The sequence below is a fragment of the Bison bison genome, unplaced genomic scaffold, assembly GCF_000754665.1.
Source record: "Bison bison bison isolate TAMUID 2011002044 unplaced genomic scaffold, Bison_UMD1.0 scf7180017864089, whole genome shotgun sequence".
Classification (NCBI taxonomy): Eukaryota; Metazoa; Chordata; class Mammalia; order Artiodactyla; family Bovidae; genus Bison; species Bison bison.
Window position 1 is genome coordinate 1,672,037 of NW_011494661.1, and position 13,692 is coordinate 1,685,728.

General features: G+C 57.3%; 1 protein-coding gene across 1 annotated transcript in view; it reads left to right on the forward strand.

Moving 5' to 3' along the window:
- FRMD8 (FERM domain containing 8) overlaps window positions 1-13,692 on the forward strand; it is a 21,544-nt gene that overhangs the window by 2,105 nt on the left and 5,747 nt on the right. The window contains exons 3-9 of the mRNA XM_010838060.1: window positions 218-385; window positions 2,556-2,657; window positions 2,986-3,044; window positions 3,169-3,335; window positions 5,588-5,812; window positions 7,162-7,285; window positions 8,192-8,335. Of these exons, the coding sequence (XP_010836362.1) occupies window positions 218-385; window positions 2,556-2,657; window positions 2,986-3,044; window positions 3,169-3,335; window positions 5,588-5,812; window positions 7,162-7,285; window positions 8,192-8,335 (989 nt within the window). The remainder of the gene's footprint in view (window positions 1-217; window positions 386-2,555; window positions 2,658-2,985; window positions 3,045-3,168; window positions 3,336-5,587; window positions 5,813-7,161; window positions 7,286-8,191; window positions 8,336-13,692) is intronic.

The following is a 13,692-nucleotide window of genomic DNA, read 5'->3' on the forward strand; positions in this document are numbered from 1 at the left end:
CTGACCAGGGCTTGAACCTGGGGCCTCTGCGTTGACAGCATGGAGCTAACAAGCACTCTTCACAGTGTCCTTCGGGGATGCTGGGGCTCTGCCTCTGGAGTGTAGCCTTGGTCACCCCAAGGGTTACAGGGTCCAACCCTAGCAGGGGAATGGAAGATGCTTAGATGGCACGCCTGTGCCAGCTGGCTCAGCTGACCTTGTCCGGCCCTTATTGCAGCAGCCGACGTGCTGGTGTACCTGGCGGATGATTCGATGGTGCCCCTGGCCGTGGAGAACCTGCCCTCACTCAGCGCCCACGAGCTGCATCGGGCCATCCGCGAGGTCCTACAGCTTCCAGACATCGCCCTGGATGCCTTTGCACTCTGGCTTGTCTCCCCTCTGCTGGGTAAGGCTTGGCACTGAGAAGCCCAGGTCGGGGGGCTGGAAGGGCACAGGCAGGGGAGGAGGGGGCAGCTTCTAGAACCTCTGGCCACTCTACATCAGGGAAAGGTGGGACTCACATGTGTCCTGGAGCCACCCATGCCTTCCAGGACCCAGAGCCTTGGAATGATGCCTGGCTTCTCTGCCCCCGTCTCCTTTCTTGATGCTGGTGGCAGAGAAGAGGCCGTGCCTGCCCCTTACCTCAGGGCTGCTGGAGCCTGATCATCAGGAGGAGTGGGATGGGGGACAGAGAGGGAGCTGTGCACGTTCACAGAGCACATGGTCCATGCCACAACCTGAGCTGGCATTTTGCAAGTAGAATTTCACCTTATCCTCATGGCCCAGCCTGGTCATACTGATGAGGAAATTGAGGTTTGGAGCAGCGGGGGCATTGAGTGGTGGGACAGAGATCGGAACAGAAGCCTGGGTGGGCCCCCAACCAGCCTCTTTGAACTGCACCCTGCTCTTTGGAGGCTGGGAGGAAGGTGGGACCTGCCCCAGGACGCAGCCACCCCAAGGATGAGACTTTAAAGAGCGCGGATGATGAGTGGGAACCCAGCTTCTCTGCAGGGACCCTCCAGCCCTGCCCGGTTTCTGATCACCTTGTCCTGCTTTTTCAGGCTGAGATCCCAAGGTGGGAATGTAGCAAGAGTGAGGGCAGTGGGGGCTCTCCAGCCCTCAGGCCTGGGGGATGTGCGGCGGGCTTGCAGAGAGCCCCCTGGGGCCTCTGAACAGGGCCACTAACCTGCTGACTTGGTTGGGAAAGGGGCCAGTGAGAGGATGCTCCAAGTGGTGCCAGGGCCAGGCTTGTTCTGGGATTAGATACTCTCCCTTGTAGAGAAACAGGGGCAGAAGGGTGTGCCTGGTCCCTGGGACCCCAGGAGTTTGTGCCTCTGCCCTGGAGGGAAGATATGCTGGCTTGGTGGGAAGGGGAATGCCTGTCTCCCCACCCCCACCCACCGGTGGGAGCTTCCTGCCCAGCTGTTGCTCTCGCCCACCCTCTTCCTGCTGACCAGTCTCTCTCGGCCGCTCCCCACCCAGCTCAGCCGCCCCACCTTCACCCTCTGGCTATCGGGCAGGACTGCGGGCCCCTCTGCTTGTGTCTCTGGAAATCTGGGGGTGGTGGTTTCATGTGGCCCCTGCCCGGCCTTCAGCTCCTGTCCCTGCAGTCGGCCAGCTGACTTCCTCCCCCACTCCCTCCTCGTCGCATTCCATCTGCCCCCTCACAAGAACATGAATGGGCTGCCTGTGTGGCCAGTGGGTTATGCTGGGCACCACTCCAGCCAGGGGGCCCCAGCACGGGGTCAGCGCCCACTCTGTTCCCAGGCTGGGTTCAGGAAGGCTGAAAGGCCACTTCAGCTTTGACGCGGGCCCTCAGGACTCTTGGCCCCAGTCCGCCCCCAGAGTGGGTGTGGTGGTGACCCACGCCCCAGGGCTGTGAGGCAGGGAGGGGTGCTGCCTGCTGGAGCCACCCTTCAAGCTGGATGTTTGGGAGGGTTTGACCTTCAGAGTGCCATTGTTACTCTGCGTGGAACAGGGCTCCAGGGACAGTCCGTCTCGCTGAGGGGACAACCTCTAGGCAGGAAGGCCCCATCTGGAAGTGTGGGACCAGGGTCCCATACTGATAACGGGAGTCCTCTGAGCTGCCGGGGCTTGGGGTAAGGCCATCTGGAGCCCAGAGCCCCCAGGGGACATGCTTGGGTGGGGGCTGGCAAGGGAGAGGCCCAGGCAGGGCCTGGAGCAGGGAGAACAGCTCCCTGGGCCTCTGAGCCTGTCACCAGCTTTGGGCTCTGGTTTCCAGGTAGTGCCAGGGGCAGCAGGACCTCCACCCCCAGCACCTTCCGTCTGCCTCAGCCTCTCGGCTATAGCCCACCCTGGGCACTGTAGGGAACAGTCAGGCTGGCTGCCTGGAACCTGACCCCCTCTCACTTGCTGTTTGACTTTGGACAAACAGCTTAACCTCTCTGAGCCTCAGTTTTCCCTGTGGATGAAGTGAGAGTAGGGTTATTCCAGGGCAGTTGCTGTAAAGCACTTGACATGGTTTGGTGAACATTGGCCCTGAGCGCATCGCTGCTGTGAGCGTGGGCAGTTGCGCTGCTCACGGCTTCACGGCTGCTTTCCCTCTCCTCTCGCAGAGGTGCAGCTGAAGCCCAAGCACCAGCCCTACAAGCTGGGCCGCCAGTGGCAGGAGCTGCTGCTGCGATTCACTGACGCCCCGGACGACGACGTGGCCATGGGTCAGTGCTGCTGCCTGTGTGTCCCTGGCTTGGGGGCCCACCTGGGTCTGGGGTGTGACCTCCCGGCCCATCCAGACCTCCCCTGGCAGGTGGAGCTGCGCTCGCTGAGGGCAGGGCCGGCATCTCCCCCAGGGGAGGGGAGCCCAGGATAGGGTGGGCTGAGGGGAACAGTGAGCACCTCGAGATAAGCCACACATCTCTGGACGGCTCTGGGGTTTCCTGAGCAGTGGTGGAGAAGACTCCCCCAAGACTAAGGAGACTGGGTCACTCAGTGGGGAAGGCAGGGTGGCTGTGCAAGGCGGCCGGTGACCCCCTCCTCTCTCCCCAGATGAGCCTTCCCTACAGTTCCGGAGAAACGTGTTTTTCCCCAAACGGCGGGAGCTCCAGGTGAGTCAGGGAGCCCCAGGCGGTACTACCTCCCCAGGGTATCCAGCCTTCCCTTGGCCCTTGGCCCCTGGACACGGGTGTCCCTCTGGACTGAGCCATTCCTCCCTGCCACACCGGCTCGCAGATCCATGACAAGGAGGTCCTGCGGCTGCTCTACGAGGAGGCCAAGGGCAATGTGCTGGCCTCCCGGTACCCCTGCGACGTGGAGGACTGCGAGGCCCTGGGTGCCCTGGTGTGCCGCGTGCAGCTCGGGCCCTACCAGCCTGGCCAGCCCACCGCCTGCGCCCTGAGGTGAGGGCCCATGGAGGGGAGCCCCTGGTCTCGGAATCCTGGTTCCAAGTGGTCTTGCCAGGTCCTGGAGTCAGGAGGTCCTGATGCTGTGTGACCTTGAGTGAGTCACCCCACCTCTCTGGACCTCCTCTTCCTCATCTGCTCTAGGCTGAGGGGCCTGGGCAGTGGGAGACAGGTGAAGTGATACCCGTGAGAGGACCCCTACTTGTGCACAAGGGTGGAGCCCAGCCCCCGTCTGAGGTCAGAGGGAGCTGGGCTTGTTCTCTTGGAAGTCATCGCCGGGGACTGACCACATTCTGAGTCCCAGTTGCCACCGATTGTCCTGTTTAGTCCTGAACTCCAGGGAAGAGGCCCCATTTCCTGACACTCCAGCATGCTGGTTCGTGCTTCCCAGCTGTCTTTCAAGAAACTGTGCTCTTTGATTGGCAGGGCCTGGGATTGTGACAATTGAGTCTACCCGGGTAGTAGACCAGGCCTGCCTCTGACCTCTGTAGACAAATCCTGAGGTTTAGCAATAATTGCAATGAGGATGTACTTGAAACACAGCCTGTCCTAGACTCAGGGTTCCCCCCACACCAGCCCTTCGGTGTATGGCTGTGTTGCGGGGGGAAGGATGTGCAGAGGTTGGGCCCTGTGCCCGGTGACTAACAGCTGGGGCCTAGCAGGGCCACCCAAGCTCAGAGGAGCCTGAACGCGCCCAGCTGAGCTGGCTTGAGGCTGGCAGCCATAGAAATCCCGGCTCTTGTGATGGCATGTCTGGTCCTGTTGCGGGTGACAGCAGACCCAGCTCAGACTGTTTGGACTTGAGGGACTTTGTCAGGACATGGACGGGCCCAGGGTGACTGAGGGCTTCCCAGGTGGCTCGATGGGTAAAGAATCCACCTGCAGTGCAGGAGATGATGGAGACCTGGGTTTGATCGCTGAGTCAGGAAGATCCCCTGGAGAAGGAAATGGCAACCCACTCCAGTATTCTTGCTTGGAGAGTCCCATGGACAGAGGAGCCTGGCGGGTTACAATCCAAGGGGTCACAAAAGGTCGAACACAACTGAGACAGTGGAGGGTGACTGAGGTTCAGGGGCTCTGATTGGGTCCCTCCCACCCACCAGACCCGGTCCTCGCTCTCCTTGGCCAGCCCTTTGTCCTCTGGACCAGCTTGCACTCAGGCAAGCTCTTGCCTCATAGTGGCCAGGTGGCCACAGTGGTTGCACATTGGCAAGAAGAGACCTCATCCCTCACGTGACCAGAGTCCTGAGACTCATGATGACGGCTAGGCCCAGGTCCACCCAAAGGAGACAGCGTGGCCAGGACACTGATTGGCTGAGGTCCAGATCCTCCCTTGGACCCGCCATAAGCCTGCACAGACCCCATGGACTGAGGGTAGGAGGCCAGATTTCCAAATGACAAGGGGGAGCTGTGGCTGGAAGCAGAGATGTGGGTGGCCCTGAGAAGTGGAGGGGCAGCCCCCTGGATGCCCCTCCTCCTGCTGCTCTACGGCCAGGCCTCTCCCCGCATTATGTTCTTTCTGTGTCAGGGCCGCAGGGCTGGCCACCCCCTCCGTGGCCTGGAGTCTTGCTCCTCCAAAAGCCTCCTTCCCTCTTCAGTGAAAATGACAACCTCAACTGTGTGTGTTCGGCCCCTGCCATGTGCCAAGCACGTGTCAGCACCCATCTATATGAGTAGGGATCCCTGTCATTGAAACATGGGGAAACGGGCTTGGAGAGGCGCTCATGCCCCGAGCCCCAGCTGCGGTCCACTGGAAGGGGCGGCGCCCAGCCACAGTCGGAGGGCTGCCTGAGGGGGAGACACGGTGCTGTCACGCCAGGATTCTTGAGTCTGTGTGATTGAAAATGCCCTTTCCTTCATGAGCCTGTGCTGGTGGTGATTTTTTTTAACATCTGTGTTTAGCAGAACAGAACATCGCCAGCTCTAGGTCATTTGCACTATCTTTTGATTGTAAAATTGCTGGCTTAGGATTCCAAAGCTTCCTGACTTGATGACACAGACTTGATCCCGAGACCCTCTGGTCACAGTCTGGTTCTGGGGTGGGCCTGGTTTCAGCTCTCATCTTGTCTCCTGGCTTTGCCTTCTGGCCTCTCACCAACCAGGCGCGCTGCAGGGATAGGGGCAGTGGGCTCTCTGGGGGCTTGTGTCCAGGCGCCCCCCATGCTCCCCACACCCCAGGACCGTGGCATCTTCCCAGCCCGCAGGCACGGAGCCGTCCTCAGCCCAGCCCCATCTCCCTTCCTCCACAGGGAGAAGCTGGACTCCTTCCTCCCTGCCCACCTCTGCAAGCGGGGCCACGGGCTTTTCGCTGCTCTCCGGGGCCGTGGGGCCAAGGCCGGGACGGGCGAGCAGGGCCTGCTGAATGCCTACCGCCGGGTGCAGGAGGCGGCCAGCAGTGACGGCGAGCGCGAGGCCTCCCTGAGCCCCCACTACCGCGCCTACCTCCTCAAGTGCCACGAGCTGCCCTTCTACGGGTGAGCAGCTCCCAAATGCGGCCACAGCCCTGGGCGCTGTGTCCCTCCCCGGCCTGTGAACCCATCTCCAATCCCACTGAGCTCTGTCCTCACTCGAGGTGCGTCTAGATGCCAGCGCCTCAGGCTCCGCGGGTCCCGGGCTGGACACTCTTCCTCCTGTTCCCCTGTCACGAGCTCAGACACCGGGCAGGTCCTCTCCTCTCTCCTGCTACAGTCACGTGGCCCGTGGACCTGCCACCTCCCCATCCGCCAGCTCTTGTTCACATAGGCACTTCTAGCCCTTAGCTCTTGGGTTCCTACTGGGTGCCAGCACCCTTGAGGTGCTAGAGACCCCTCGGTGAGCAAAAGAGACCACCTTCCTGCCCGTGAAGAGGCTGTTCTAGGGGCAAGAGAGACAGCGAACAGTAGAATCAGAGAACAGACCGTGGGCAGGCAGGATGAGCTGTGAGGACAGGGGCCACACTCCAGAGAGTGCCGAGGCTCAGGCCGAGGGCGGTGCTGCTCCGCTCCTGGGGCTTCAGGATTTAACTAAGGCTCTGGCTTTGCCAGAGACCTGGGTTTGATCCCTAGGTTGGGAAGATCCCCTGGAGGAGGGCATGGCAACCCACTCCAGTGTTCTTGCCTGGAGAATATCATGGACAGAGGAGCTTGGCGGGCTACCGTCCATAGGGTCTCAAAGAGTTGAACACGACTGAGCGATTAACACCTTTGCTTTCACTGGCTTAGCCAGGGGTGAGGGCCCAGGGCAGCCGGAGTGCGACAGGCCACGAGGGGGCCGGAGGGAGAGGGTGGCAGCTCAGTGCCTGCGTGTCCCAAGGCCCCTGCCCCTTTCCCTTTGTCAGCGTCGAGTCCTGAAGTGGCTTCCCTGCCTGAGCAGCGCGTCGGGGGACGGTGGGCAGCCTCAGCCCCCAGGCTCTCCCAGCCTCCGCCCCCAGGCTCTCCCAGCCTCCAGCAGCTTCAGCTCCCATCTCTGAGCTCTCGGGCTCCTGGCCATTCCTGGAACATCACTCACTCTGTCTGACACCTGTGTTCATGCTCTGCCTTCTGCCCATGGTGCCCAGCTCGCTGTGAGCCACCCAGTTCCCCTCCTGTCCTATCTATTCCAGCCCTCCTATCCTGCCCGATCAGCTCAGAGGCCACCACCTCCACAAAGCCTCCCTCTCGCCCACCCCCTCTGTTCCTCCCTCCCTGGGATGGGTTTCCACTTAACCTTTAGTCACCCAAACAGCGTAAGCATCTCAGGTGCCTGGGACAGGGCCTGGCCGGTGCACTCACTGGTGGGTGAACCCCGACCCTGGCCTTGTTCTTGGTGCTGGAGGGGACAGACTAACCCCAGCTTCCCTCCCCAGGTGTGCCTTCTTCCACGGCGAGATTGACAAGCCGGCCCAGGGCTTTCTGCACCGGGGCGGGCGCAAGCCAGTGTCTGTGGCCATCAGCCTGGATGGCGTGCATGTCATCGACTGCAGAGAGAAGGTACGTCCTGCTCCTCCAGGGGGCACCTGGAGCGGGAGCCTCAGTGGAGAGGCGGGCAGTGGGGTCCTTACCCAGGCCTTCCTGGTTCCCTGGGGCCTGTGGTTGGCCTCGGGGCAGGGTGGGCAGCCTTTCTGGCCTCCCTCTCTCAGATGTCTCTGGGGCTTCCACTGTCATTCTGGGGGCTTTGCTGAGCCTACTGTGGGTCAGCTTTCCTGCCCAGCCTGCAGGGCATGGAGGTGACCGGGGGAAGGGGCTGCAGCTGGTGGAGAGCGCTTGGCAGGGCCTGGCTGCTCTGCCCGACCAGGGGCTGCACACTGGTGGTTTTCTGGAAAAACCCCACGATTGGGAGCCCTCCTGGCTGTTGGAGTCTTGCTCTGCCTCCTGCTTTTGGCGCTGGCTGTCTCCGCTGGTTGTCTCAGTCTGTGTAGAAGTGGTGTCAACAGCCCGCCCTGGGGGCTTCTATGCACCTGAGCGGGAGTCCCTCCCATGCCAGCAGACAAGTTTTGGGGGTACTTCTGGTGGTTCCCAGAGAGGGACCCCAGCCCTTCCTGGGCACCTGCTCCCCGACATGCCGGGTCCAGCTGCACCTCCTGCCGAGATGCCACCCAGCTGATCTCTGGGGAAGGAGGGTCTCCCCTGCCCCCCATCCCAACTCTCAGGGGCTTGTCCCACTGATGAGAAGGGCTGTGGGTTACGGGGTCTCAGTTCCTGGACCACAGCCCTCCTTGAGGGTCTGATGGGAGCTGGGATTCCTCTCCAGAGAGAAACTCATACGTGAGTTTCAGCTCAGCCTTGGAGGTAAATATTAGCCTGGCCAGGTGTCCCCTCCTAGTGATGCCCTCGGGGATGGGGCAGGGCAATGGGCCTCAGCCCAGAGGAGTCCAAGCTCTGTTTCCCGCTGGCCAGCACGTCCTGCTGGGCCTGCGCTTCCAGGAGCTGTCCTGGGACCATACCTCCCCCGAGGAGGAGGAGTCTGTGCTGTGGCTGGAGTTTGACGGCGACAACGAGGGCACACCGGTCAACAAACTCCTCAAGATCTATTCCAAGCAGGTAGGGGTGGGTGCTGCCTGCATCCCGGGGATGGGCATGGAGAGGGTGGACTTAGGGGCCTCAGGTTATTGGAGGTCTCAGCCTGGCTAGCAAAGAGGCGAGAGGGCTGCTGAGGGCCTGGACACCACGGAGCTGACTGCTGCCGACCGGGAGCCACCCTTGAGGGTTGGGAAGGCCTAGCCAGGTGGTGGGGCAGCTGGGGCAGTGGTTGGTGGGGGGCTGCCCAGCGCTGTGTGACCAGCGTGCCTTTGTTTCACTCTTGTGTGCTCAGCACCCTGTCTTCCCACCCCAAACTCCACCCCTGCCCCTTCTCCTCCCACCTTGGTCACGGCCGAGGGCCCTTCCAGGACTGTGTGCCTCGGTGCTCCCCTGCCCAAGCACAGAGATACGCTCCAGGGACTCCCCATCGGTGAAAGCACACGGCCCTTCCTGCCGCCACCTTGAGCCTCTCAACCCTCCTGGCCACTCTGTTCCCTCTGCCCCCGCTTATTACTGGCCTAGACTTTTTTTTTTTGTCACACTGGAGCCTGTGGAATTCTAGTTCCCTGACCAGGGATCAGACTTGGGCCCTGAGTGATGAAAGCAGAGTCCCAACCACTGGAACACCAGGGAATTACCCAGGTCTCTTTTTTTTAATCTAAATGTTCTATTTTATTTCTTTAGCACAGTTTTTTTTTTTCTAAATCTCAAACGTCCTTTTCTTTTTAAAAATATGCTCATTCGGCTACATTGGGTCTTAATTGCGGCACACGTGATCTTCGTCACGTCACGCGGGATCTTTCGTCGCAGCACACGAATCCTCTGGTCGTGGCGTGTGGACTCCGGAGCACACAGCCTCAGTGGTTGCAGTGCACGGGCCTAGTTGCTCTGCAGCATGTGGAATCTTAGTTCCTGACCAGGGATCGAACCTGTGTCCCCTGCATGGCAAGACAGATTCTTAACCACTGGACCACCAGGGAAGTCTCCACTTTATTGAATTACAATATACATACAGAAAAGTGCCCAACTCTTAAGTGTATATGGCTCAACACATTTCCTAAAAGAAACCCGTGAAACAGACTTCCCGGGTGGACAATGGGTGGGAATCTGCCTGCCAGTGTAGGGGACACAGGTTCAGTCCCTGGTCCAGGAAGATTCCACAGGCCGAGGAGCAACCAAAAGCCCTTGTGCCACACTGCTGAGCCCACACTCCGCAACAAGAGAAGCCACCGCGATGAGAAGCCCGTGCCTGGAGAGTAGCTTCCGTTAACCGCAACTAGGGAAAAGTCCAAGCAGCAGCGAAGACCCAGTGCAGCCAAAATTAAATAAATTATATATTTAAAAAAGAAACCCATGTAACACCTTTCAGATTAAGAAGTCCCCTCCTCGATCCCCCTCCCAGCCGTGCCTCCCACCCAGGGACCCCCGCATCCTGACTTGTGTCACCCCAGAGTCTTTGTGCCTGGCTTCGAGCTTTACGGCAGAGGGTCCCCACGGCGCGTTCTGTTCTGCCCAGTCTCGCGCTCAGCCCTGTATCGGGGGCTCCATCCTCGTCCCCACTGTAGGTGCCAGTGCCGTGGTCTCCCACTTGCACTGGGCAGTCCCGCGTATGAATTTGCCCCTCTTGACTTTTCCGTCCCGTTGCTGACGGGCCCTTGGGTGTTCAGTTCTGACTGTGGCAGAAGATGCTGCCTGTATCCTCTGTGCGCACGCCCAGCTTCAGGCCCAGGAGCCGACTGGTCCCTTCAGCCACTCTGGTGGTTGAGGAGGGATATCTCCTCGTGCTTCTTTTCTTTACTTTCTAGTCAACTTTATGAGATATAATTTATAATAAAAAGCACCCGTTTTGAGAGGTGAGTTTTAACATGTTCACATACCCACCGCCACCACAGGCAAACTACAGAGCTGCTTATTTGCTGTCCACGTATCTTCCTAGAAGTGAAACGTCTCTTCACATCTTTTGCCCATTTTTTATGGGCATTTCCATCACCCCCAAATCTCCACGTGATTTTAGTTGGCATTCCCCCCACATACACACACACAAATGAGGTTGAGCACCTTTATATATATGTATAATGATGCTCAACCTTTATATATATGTAGATGGCTCATACATATCTGCCATGTGGATGTCCTGTTTGTTGAAGTCTGCCAATTTTTCTTTGGAGTTTTTTCTCTCTTTTTTTTAAACTGTTTTATACATATCTCTTCTGACTTCAGACTCATCTCTTCACTTGCTATCTGATACCTCCTCTTAGCTGTACCTAGAGTTTTGCTTTCTCCAGAATGTCATATAAACACACTTATCTTATTTACCCAGGAGAAAGAGACGTATGTCCACACACAGACTTACACTAAGATGTTCATACAGCTTGTGTGTCATAACCAAAGAACTGAAAACCACACGAATGCCTGTCAGCTGGTAGATGATGAACAAATAGCGACCCAACGCTGCAGCATACACACTCTCTGCAGCCTTTTGAGCCTGGCCACTTTCACTAAGATTCACGCCCCTGAGATGGTCCGCATTTCACAGTGTACCGGTTTTTCCCTTTTGACTGTTGAGTAGTGTTCCACTGGGCAGATACTCTTTACCCACTGAAGGGTATTTCCAGTTTGGGACTTCTGTGAATAAAGCTGCTCTAGACATTTGTGTGCAGGCTGTTGGGTGGCATATGCCTCAGTTCTCTGGTGTGAATACCTAGGAGTGGGGTTACTGGGTTGTATCAGAACAGCCTTACTGGAAGCTACCAAACCGTCTTCCAAAGGGACTGTGCCATCCTGCAGTCCCTCCAGCCGCGTCCGAGTCCAGGGCTCCGCATCCTTGCTCAGCGCTTGGTGGTGTCAGTGTTGTTGGCTGGTTTGCCATTGTAATGACTGCGGTAGTGACAGGTCAGTGTGGCTGTCGCTTGCATTTTCATTGTGACTTATGATGTTGATTATCCTTCTGTGTGTTTATTTGTTATCTGTAGGTCTTTGATGGAATGTCTGTTCAAATCATTTCTCCACTTGGTTAAAATCGGGAAATTTGTAACATAGTTTTATTTATGTGTTTTATTTCTGACCGTGCTGGGTATTCATTGCTTTTTGTGCAGCCTTTCTCTAGTTGCAGCAAGTGGAGGCTACTCCTCATGGCGGGGCTCTGGCTCCTTGTTGCGATGGCCTCTCTCGTTGCAGAGCAACAAGGGCTCCAGGCGCTAGGGGCTGCGGCGGTTGCGGCACAGGCTCGTCGCTGCAGCGCGGGCTTAGTTGCTCTGCAGCACGTGGAGTCTTCCTGGACCAGGGATCGAACCTGTGTCCCCTGCATTGGCAGGCAGGTTCTGATCCCTCGTGTCACCAGGGAAGTTCCTGAACTGGCTTATTTGTTTTCTTAGTGAGCTATAGGAGTTCATTATATGTTCTGCATACCAGTCCCTTATCAGATAAATATTTTACAAATGTTTTGTCTAATAACTTGACAAAGTCTATAACTTTGTCTACAACTTTTTATTTTCTTAAAAGTGTCTTTTGAAGAGATGTTTTTAAATCTTCCAGTCCATTTATTTTAAATGACATTTAAAAAATTATTTTATTTATTTATTTTTGGCTTTTCTGGTGGCTCAGACAGTAAAGAATTTGCCTGCAATGCAGGAAACCCAGGTTTGATCCCTGGGTCAGGAAGATCCCCTGGTGAAGGGAATGGCAACCCACTACAATATTCTTGCCTGGAGAATTCCATGGACAGAGGAGGCTGGCAAGCTACAGTCCATGGGGTCGCAAAGAGTCAAACACACGACTTTGACTTTGTACTGGGTCTTCATTGCTGCACGGGCTTTTCTCTAGTTGTGGCGAGCGGTGGCTACTTCAGAGTTTTGGTATAGAGCTTCTCATTGCGGTAGCTTCCCTTGCTGTGGAGCACGGGCTCTAAGGCGCACGGGCTTCAGTAGTTGGGGCACGTGGGCTCTAGACACAGGCTCAGTAGTTGTGGCACACCAGCTTAGTTGCTCCTTGGCACGTGAGATCTTCCGGGATCAGGGATCGAACCCGTGTCTCCTGCATTGGCAGGGGTATTCTTTACCACTCACCCACCAGGGAAGCCCCTGGTCCATTTATTTTACATCTCCAATTATCTGTCTTTGATTTCTTTCACTAACATTCTGTGGTTTTCAGTATACATATCGTATCTATCTTTTATTAGATTTATCCCCCTCCCTATTTGTTTGGTGCTGCCAGAGATGGTACACCGTTTTTTTAATTTCAATTTCCAGTTGTTGGCTGTGGCGTATAGAAACACCGTTGATTTTGTTTTCCTCATATCCTATAACCCTGTGAAACTCACTCGTTGAAAGGTTTTTTGAGGCTCCTTTGGGATTGTCTCCGGGCCGTTCAGCGTCGTCTGTGAAGGGGGCAGTTGTGTTCTAACTTTGCAGGCTGCGTGCCTCTCCCTGGTCTCACCTGGTGAGTCGGGGTGAACAGACATCCTGGGCCTGAGGGGAAAGCCTTCAGTCTTGCTCTAAGTCAGCGTGGTGTTGGCTATGCGTTCTTCATAGATGCCCTTCATCAGGTCAAGGAAGTTCTCTTCCATTTCTAGCTTGCTGAGTCTTATCCTGAATGAATATTTCATTTTGTTGGAGGCAGCTGAGCTGTAATGGCAGCCTCCCCCAACCTCAGGAGCGTCAGGCTGTGTTGGAGGATCTCAGAGGGCGCCCTGGTGTGCTCAGCTCCTTGCAGCTCCCTCAGGGAGGAGAGGAGGGTGTGTGGGGCCCGGACCTCCCATGCAGTTTCCTGCCCTGCTTGCCCTCCTCAGGGCGGCTTGTGTTGCTCTGGAGCAGCCTCGGGTCCCCCCATCAGGCAGGCAGTCACCGACCGCCCCCTTGGCCTCTGACCCTGCTCCCCAGCGGGTTCTCATCTTGGGGTCCAAGGCCAGCCTGTGTCTACCCCAGTCCCTGCTGTGTCCTGCTCCCTGAACACACCCTGCCTAGGCGACGCCACCTGCTGGCAACTTTCTGTCTGTGGATCTGCCAGCCCTGGCCGTCCCCGCCCTAAGGTGCCCAGACCCTGCCCTCTAACGTCTGGTCACGTCACCTTTTATGTCAATGTGTGTGATGTTCAAGTCTGTTGAGAAGGCTTGAGGAATGTGTTCAGGGGAACCGCCTACCCCACTCAGCTGACCTCACTATTTAGCAAGCCAGGCTCCCCTGTCCTTCACTCTCTCCTGGAGTTTGCTGAGATTCGTGTCCACTGAGTCGGTGATGCTCTCCTACCACCCCATCCTCTACCACCCCCTTCTCCTCCTGCCTTAAGTCTTCCCCAGCATCAGGGTCTTTTCCAATGAGTCAATTCTTCACATCAGGTGGCCAAAGTATTAGTTTCAGCTTTAGCATCATTCCTTCCAGGGC